This window comes from Quercus lobata, chromosome 2, assembly GCF_001633185.2.
Source record: "Quercus lobata isolate SW786 chromosome 2, ValleyOak3.0 Primary Assembly, whole genome shotgun sequence".
Lineage (NCBI taxonomy): Eukaryota > Viridiplantae > Streptophyta > Magnoliopsida > Fagales > Fagaceae > Quercus > Quercus lobata.
Genome location: NC_044905.1, coordinates 98,235,625 through 98,244,679, shown reverse-complemented (window position 1 = coordinate 98,244,679; position 9,055 = coordinate 98,235,625). Strand labels below are relative to the sequence as shown.

Below are 9,055 nucleotides of genomic sequence, written 5' to 3'. Positions count from 1 at the left end.
GGGCCTTCTTCTTACAAGCACACCTTATGTCAGTTCCCTTCTCACAAGGGTACCATGTGTAGATGCCCTATATTTGTGCTCATTACCTTTCTTCTTGTGTTGATACAATTATAAAAAATAATCATATTTTGTCGAGATTTAACAGCTACTAATGCTATCATATTTTAATTTTATAATACAATATGGTGTTAACCACCTTTAAAACTTTAATATGATTTCGAAACATTGAAAAAGATCTACTTCAAAAAATATATATACATGAAAATTATATTGGTTTAATTCTCTCCACTTATATAAATTTTTATCACAACTTAAGAACTTCATTACATTTCATTCAGGGAAAAAAAAAGGAATTTCAACCATGTGAGCATTCCTTAAACTTACATAATGCAACAGCACTATGCCTTACACGTAGTCTATCAAGACAAAGACATTGACAGACCAATTTATTATTCATTGACTGGCACACACAAACTTACAACGTACGTACCTGCAGCGACCATTTCTATTACAGTATATTTGAATATGATATCTAACAAAACACATCCAAAGATTTTAAAGAGAGATTGAAATGCTAGGATTAAGAGAAGTAAATTGGAGAAATTCAGTGTCATTCTCCAATATAGCCATTTCTTTCTCATCCATAGTCACCCATGCCTCAATCCCAATACCCCCTGGGGTTTCAATGAATATTATTAAATTCCTAAATGCAGGGCCAACTTTTCCCATGATACCAACCCAAAGTGGCTTCCCCCAACCAAAATCAATGTCGTTAAAAAATCTAAGCCAACTTGTAAATGCACAAACATCTGGTTTTATTTCTGCAGAAAACATATCTTCCAACTGGTCAAAGTAATCGGAGAAAGCCAAAAGTCCTTCATCCCCTTGCAAACTTTCCGCACAATCGCTATCATCAAACCCTGTTATGGCTTCGTTTACTTGGTCCACCAATTCATGCAACTCTCTTTGATCTTCCATAGCCAAATCAGCTGCTGCGCCTGCGGGTGCCCACCAAAATATATTTCCAGTAGAAGCATCTGACAAGTGTGGCTTCATTCGTATTCTCAAGTTCACTGCTTGGACCATCATGGGTGTCGTTTTTGAACCTGATGATTTGGCTTTATAAGAAGCTGCCATGCAGTGTTTCCAAATGAAACATGTTAGTGCCTCAATGCGTGTTGGTTTAGGAACTCGTTCACTTTTCGCTTTGGCCCTTAGGGTGGCTATAGCTTTGTCATGGAACACAAACCTTCTCGTAACAAAATGACCTTCTTTGAACCACAGGCTATCCATTGTAGCTAAATACTTTTGTGGAAGTGAATCTCTCGGTGGAAACATAGATGATCCCTCAGAGAAATTTGGATGTACAACTTTTTCAGGAGACCTACTAAAGGTGGCAGCCCAAGAATGAAGGAAAGCACTGAATGTTGCTGCATCTCCAAGCTTATGTGAGCAACTCAACCCAATTGCTATTCCACCGCAAAGAAAGAGGTTTAGTTGTATAGCTAAATGACCTACACCAGTATCTGATTCCTTGTAAAAGGCACGACGTGGAATAAATAGACCCAGTAAGTCTGTGTCTTGGTGCTTAAGGAAGTCAGACATGCAACAATTAACACGAGCTTCCAGGAAGGGAACACCCGTGTCAAAATTATGGACAAAAAGGTTGTCTTTGATGCTCCCAGAAAATGGGTAAAAGATACTAAGGGTATCTGAAAGGGAATTTTTAAGCTGCTCAATGATTTGGGAAATGCTGAGATTAAGATCAGTACTCATGGGGTAGAAGAAGACAATGGGAAAGTAAGTTAAGGGAGTGACCTGATCAAAGAGGGTGAGTTTGTAGGGTTTCAGATGTTGCAGTGTTGGTGAAGATGGTTTGATTGTTTCTTTTGAAATGATAGAGACCTCAACCTTCACCATTTTGCCACACGAATTACTTTGCCTCTGATCTGTAGTCTCTTTTGATTTATATTTTTTGCTAAAGAGTTTGCCTCAACCTTTGCAACACCAACTCTGAACTCTCTCGAGTGACAGAAACTTTGGCTTTGAGAAGAGATGTGTGCTATACTGCTATTCTTAAATCGGTGTTACAGACCATAACAAAATGTCAAATATTCAATAATGTCAGTACATAGTACTGCACACTGTTACAAGGCAAAGAGGAAGTACAAGGCAAAGAGGAAGTATCTTATGAGACGAGACAGGCGCATGTGCCTAATGTCTCATACTTGATTTTCACCTTAGCAAATTCTAAGTAGTGAAAAAATTAATTGGTTCTTGTAATGATGGGTTTTAGCATTACTGTTGTGAATGTTTTAACTTCAAAAAATAAAATAAAAATTAAAAATTCTAGCCAGTCTAGTATTAAAAAAAAATTAATTTGTTTTGTTTTTGTTGCTGAATGATTACATTTTAATGTATTAAAAAATAATGATTTTTTGTATTTATAATTTGTTAATACTATATAAATGCCTATTTAGAATTTTTTTTTTCTTATACTTCATCCCCTCTAGCTTGAAATCTTGGGTTTGTCCTGAATTAAGAGGTAGGTTAGAATCACAATAACAATGGTTGATGATGTGATGGGTGATTATTAGTAAGTAAAAAGATGATGTAAGTGCATGTGGTGGGCCCAACTACAAATTAATAAGAATTTACTATTTTAACAGTTTATAAAAATATTGTAAAAAATTCTATAACTATAACATTACTTTTAAAAAGAATTAATGATATTAGCCTCTAAGCACGCTCAGAGGCTTTTCTATTTTTATTTTTTATTTTGTAAAAGTTAATAATTTGAATCTATTATAATTTGATATTACTACATTTTTTAATCACAAAAAATCCTAAGGGTGTAATGAGTAAATTATTTAATCTAAAACGTAGAACACTCAGGAGAGTAGTCCTGTTTGTTAGGCAACATTTTAGTGGGAGTTAAAAATATTTCTACTTATAAAAAAAAAATTTATATATCTATTTAGTCTAATTTTTTTTTTTTTGATAACTATTATTATTATTATTTTGATATATTTAGATTTGTTTTTGGATTAACATGGGTTTTTTTTTAAGGAAAAAAACAGTTGCAACGTGAGTTAGTAGAAAAGTGTTCTTATTTTGTAGACAATATTTTAGTGTAAGTTAAACATGTATTTTTACCAGACTATCATTTAATTTTATCTCGACTTAAACCTAAGGGTGTAAGAGTATTTTGGAACAAAAAAAAAAATCGTTCCAAATGGGGAAAACTCTTTAAATAATAGTATAGATTAAGTGTGCGTTTGGGTGGGAATTAAAAATTAAATTTATTTCACTATTCAGCTTATTTTTACTACTATTCATGGATTCTACTATACTTTTTGACATTTATGAGCTTACTGTACTATTTTAACTAATTTTTAACTTTATTTACAGTACTATTTTCAATAATAATTTTTTAATTTCAATAAAATAAGTAATATCTAGACACATCCTAACAAATTACAAAACTTAATTTTATAAAAACAAAATTACGTAAATTACGACATACGCACAAGTATGCTCTGTCCTTGCGTACAGGTTGTATTTGTAGGTTCCATCCACGACTTGCCAGGTAATGAACAATAACCTTTATGTCAAATCATATGGGGATAGGTGATATTAATGTGGAGAACAATGACACTGTTCACGTATGAATCCAATGGAACAAACCCGGCCCAAAAGTAGATATGTCAAATCATATGGGGATAGGTGATATTAATGTGGAGAACAAGGATACCGTTCACGTATGTATCCAATGGAACAAACCCGGCCCAAAAGTAGATAACTTTAGAGCATTCACATCGCATGTAAAAAATATCGCATTTTACAGTATTTTTTTGTTTGAGGGGCATCTCATTTTATAGTTATAAAACTATTTTATCTATTATATTATACTATTTTATAATATACTTAATCTTCTATATTTTATTTTTACATTTAATACATTTAAATAATATAAATTATACAATAAAATAATATAAAAATATATCTCTCTTCTCTCTTCATTTCTATTCTCTGTCTAATTTGTCTTTTCGTTTTTCTCTCTTTCTCATCCACCCACTACCAACCCAAACCCAAAACAACCACCCACCAATACACACCTTGCTGCAACTCTGAAAAAAACCTTGATTTTTTTTTCCTCTCCAATGCCAATTAATACACACAATCAAGCCTTAAAACAATGAGGATTTAACGCCATAGATCTGTGCATTTGGCCATATGTAGAAAGAAAGAAAGAGCAGAGAAAAATTCAGCCATACCCACCGGCCAGCAACCTAGCCACCATCCACACGCCAACCCACGAACTATGCCAAAAAAATTCAGCCACCATTGCAATAAAATCTCATCAATAAACCCTAAACAAAAAACTAACAATAAAATCTCAGCAATAAACCCCAAAAAAAAAAAAAAAAATTCAGCAACCACAAAAATTCAAAGATAAAAGAACCCAGCCACCACAAATTTAGCCACCACAAATTCAGCCACCCATGGTTGCATGGCCAAAACAAAGACCAACAATTTTGTGGATCTCGAAGCTCTAACCATGGATGCCGTGGAGCTTGAAGCTTTGGCCATGGAGCTTTGGCTCAATGAGTTAAGCGAGATCAGAAAGAGAGAGGGGAGAGTTGGGTTTGGGTTTGGGTTTAGAGGGAGAGACCACCGTGATGAAGCTGAGAAAATTAACCAAGTTGACACATAGGGTGAGAAAGAGTGCTCGATGGAGGCACGAGAGAGAAAGAGAGAGGCTTGGTAAGATGAGCAATGGAGAGAGAGAGAGGGGGATGAGAGACTGTGAAGAGAGTGAAAAGAGGCTAATATTTTAAATTAAAATATATTAAAATTTTTACAACCTTTTATCATAAATTTATGACGGTACTGTAGCACAATTGTAAAAACTTTTAGGGTATGTTTGGTAGACTATAATAGACACTGTAATATAATAGTTATTCCTATGGTTTAGGACCCGTTTGTTATCATGGTTTAAACAATAGTTTTCAATGTTTAAACAATATTATACATATTTTCACATACTTTTTCACCCACATGTATTTCCAATAAATACAAACAACGTTACTAGAACAATATTACCAAACGAGCCCTTAGTTATTCAGTAGTTTGATTATGTTTTTATTATAGGGAATAGTTATTTCTTATGAATAGCTATTCTTTAAAATGAGGAATAACTATTCATCTTTAAAAATGATGTAATATCTATTTCTTAGTAGGTGTATTAATTTCTATAATTAATATACTTCTAAATTAACAAACTTTCTATATACACATAACAATTATGAAAATAAAAAATCATAAAAAATAACTAATATCTTTTTCAAATTTATAAAATATTATTTTTTAGGAAATATAATTATATGAGTAAGATATTTCTTAAAATATATCTTAATTTTGATTTAAAATGCTTTCATTCCATTGTTTTTAGGGTTTTATTATTGTGTTGTCACCATACAAATGAATAGTAATAAGTATTACATTACAGTATTTTGTATTCCTTGTAATATCTATTCATATTCCTATGTAATTACTATTACAGTTTACCAAACGTGTCTTTAGAATTGAGAGACCGGGTAACCGGGGGGGGAGGGGGGGGGGGTTGATGTTAAAACATACTAACATATAACATTTAACAATGATGCTCTCAAATATCATTTAAATTTTTTAATAAAGCAAATGCAAATTAAAAAATAATAAAAATAGTGCACAAGCACATTTATCTATATTGTGCAAGTTCAATGTGTAACTATCTCCAAACTCTTCCAAGAGCCAAGCAAAATCGACATTCCCCTTCGAGTCCATAGGAGGGACTACTCCAAGGGCATTCAATGGCTCTAAGATTGTGAGCCATTGTATATTTGTATTATCCAAGTCCAAGGGATGATAAAATTGGGGTTTTCGCTATATATAAATAAACACATCTCTTTTAAATACTTAATTGGATCTTCTTACTTTCACTCTTTGCGAACTCAATTATAAATTGTCTTGAGACTTTCAATCACTCTTTATATTGTTTTAAAATAGAGCAATTTGCATCCAAAGTTACGCTCTAAATGCAAATAGGCTCCAATTTTAACAAATGTTTCAGAAACATAATATCAGCCTAAACATATCATAAAAATAACTAAATTCAGTATTAAAAGTTTTTTCTTCCCCTCCATTAGGCTAAAAGAAAATATTGCCACAACTTTGGTGAACTTCCTTAGTAGTAGATTGTTTGGTTTAAGAAAAAAAAATGTCAGCAACTTCAAACAACAAAAACTATGTCAAGGGCCGTATATACGAGAAATTATACCGTCCTCATGGTGGACCACGTTATTTGTCTACCATTCAAGTAAAAGATTCCCACTTATTTAAAATTATTGAGTTAGTATTTAGTTTTTATTTAAAACTCCACAATTTTAAATAAGTGAGAGTCATTTACTGGAATGGTGGATCACATCACTTGTCCATCATGAGGACCTTATAATTTCTCCGTATATACCTTTTTGGAGCTATAGACTTGCCATCCACAACACTACGTACCAAATAATCATCAAATTGAAAAAAAAAAAAAAATTCAATATAACATAATTTTGTGTTTTAATATAATAAAATACTCACTATAGTTAAAATTAATGCATTTTTGTTATGTGTCTCATCAATTATTAAGATAGTTAATTAATTTATTCTAGTATGAAGCTTTATTAAAGTTTCAAGTGGCTCACTAATTATTACGATAATTTCAATGATATTATAAATTTTTTTATTTTTTTTTATTTTACTTATAATTACTATTAATTTTATTTACAAGTATTTTTTTTAATTAATTCCTATGGGCATACTACTACTTGATAAACTAAAAATAATACAAACAACTCAAAACTTACAACAATCAAAAGGAATTTGGGATTCCCCCTATAGTCTTCTTACAACTCTCATAGCAACTCGCGGTATTTGCTCTTCTACTTAGTCACTCCCTTAATCCCTATTAATTAAAAAGCTCCACCTGATGCATAAAACTAAGGAAAATATTAATAAGCACCGTGCGGTACTTGTTAAGGTTTCCCTGATGTGGGTCCTACGTAATAAAAATGAGATAAAAGAAAGAAAAAGACATAAAAATACTTATAATGTTGAAAAAAAATGACATAAAGTTGCAAAAAAATTGTCAAAAAAAAGTAAAAAAATTTGTTAATGGGCACCGACTAAAAGTACTTGTGTTTTTTAATCTCTCTCATGCTTCCAATAAGTGAGTTGATGAACGGTAGGGATCATAAGAGGCCCAAATATGATCCACAGTGTAGGGCTTCCTTAAATCTAGCCTCAACCATTTTTGATAGGTAAAATCTAGTCTCAACCATGTCCTCCCTTCTTACTCCAATGGAGCAAGCTAATAGGCCTAGGATGCAAACTCCTACATTTCCTTTCAAGACTGTTTCCATCAAGCTCATGTTGGTTCCACCTAATAGGTCCACATCAATAATATTCCCACCCACAACCAACAAAAAATGTCGCAAAAATCCTAAGCGATAAATCTCCTCCTCTTTGGAAAATATCTCTCTAGTTTGGAGAGAAATCCTTCAAATTCCTTCTCTATCTTCTTATTGAATGTAAATTTTGAAAATTTAACCATTGGATTGTATGTTTTTATTATATCCTCCATTCTTACAAAGTTTCAAGATGATAAAAAATTAGTAGCTATATCATCAATCAAATGTTTAAATTTCAATTTTTGAAGTTCTAAATTTATGCATAAAAAATAAATTTATTGATCGAATAGTTAATAACATCCAATTTGAACATGTAATCTAATGGTTTAAATTTTCAAAATTCACATCTAATAAAAAGATATAGAAGGAGTTTAAGAGTTTTTCTCCAAATTAGTTTGGAGAGAAACCTTGTCCATATTTTGTGAAATTTGCATGGCAATGGAGTCAAAAGCATGCTTAGGAGAAATTTTAGCCTGTGATGAAGCTTAATAAATCACTTAAGACCTTTCATTCACCCACACAGAAATTCTACCTTAATTTCATGGGAAATAGCAAAGCATATTGTGGAAGGGAAACCAGTGGTTGTGAACGTATATATTATAACATATAGTGCTCGTTTTTTTACACTTTTAGATGGCAAAAAGCGCTTTTTGAAACCAAAAAAATAATATAAGCATTTGGTAAGATTTTAAAAGCAGATTTTTCTAAAAAGCTACTTTTGAAATTGTGAAGGAAGAGCACTTTAATAGTGAACAGCTCTTCAGAGCCTTTTACAAAAGCCAATGTGCGTTTCATCAATATTACCATTGGAGGCAATGTTAAATTACCAAATTGCCCATTATGCTGCTACAAAGGTCCTCTTTGTGTTGCTCTGCTACAAAACAAGCCTCTCCGTGTTACTACAAAGGTCCTCTCCATGCTGCAAAGGTCCTTTCTGTGCTGCTGATCTCACTCTCAAATCTCAACATCTGATCTCACTTCCAATTTGGTTTTAGGGTTTTAAAGAGAGAGAGGGGTTGGTTTTGGGTGAAATTGATAAAAATTAACTCACCTTAATTGATTTTTAATTGGCATGCATGAGGTTGGATGACAAATTTGTGAGGAGTTCGGTTTGGTGCTTGAAAGCTGTTTGATGAAATTAGAGAAAATGAGAAACAGAAAGAAGATAATAGTGGATGGGAGAATATAAAGGTAGAAGAAGATAAGGGTGAAAGGAAACGTGTGGTTGAGAAAAAAAAAAATAGAAGTAAAAAAAAATTAATATTAAAAGTAAAAGGTAGAGTGGGATACGAGTCCATGCATGGAAATTTACAAAATGAAAATTACAACCGTATTAGGACGCAACAAATTATCACAAAAGTTTCAAAACAGTTGAGGTATCAAATCTTTTATTAGACTAGGATTGACCACAACCAAAAACAAACAGGATTGTGAAAATATTGTTACATTTTATTGTTATCTTTGGACTTTTTAAATTAGTTCTATTTTCTTTAGGAAAAAAATAGTGTTATTGACACAATATTTTCATAACAATTTCATAATAAATTTTACTGAGT

At 32.1% G+C, this 9,055-nt stretch overlaps 1 protein-coding gene across 1 annotated transcript; it reads right to left on the bottom strand.

Moving 5' to 3' along the window:
• Positions 1-311: 311 nt before the first annotated feature.
• On the bottom strand, positions 312-2,078 carry LOC115962424 (stemmadenine O-acetyltransferase-like). Its single transcript, XM_031081265.1, has one exon. The coding sequence runs from the start codon at positions 1,918-1,920 to the stop codon at positions 556-558; it is 1,365 nt and encodes a 454-aa protein (XP_030937125.1). The 5' UTR covers positions 1,921-2,078; the 3' UTR covers positions 312-555.
• Between the last annotated feature and the right edge of the window lie 6,977 nt (positions 2,079-9,055).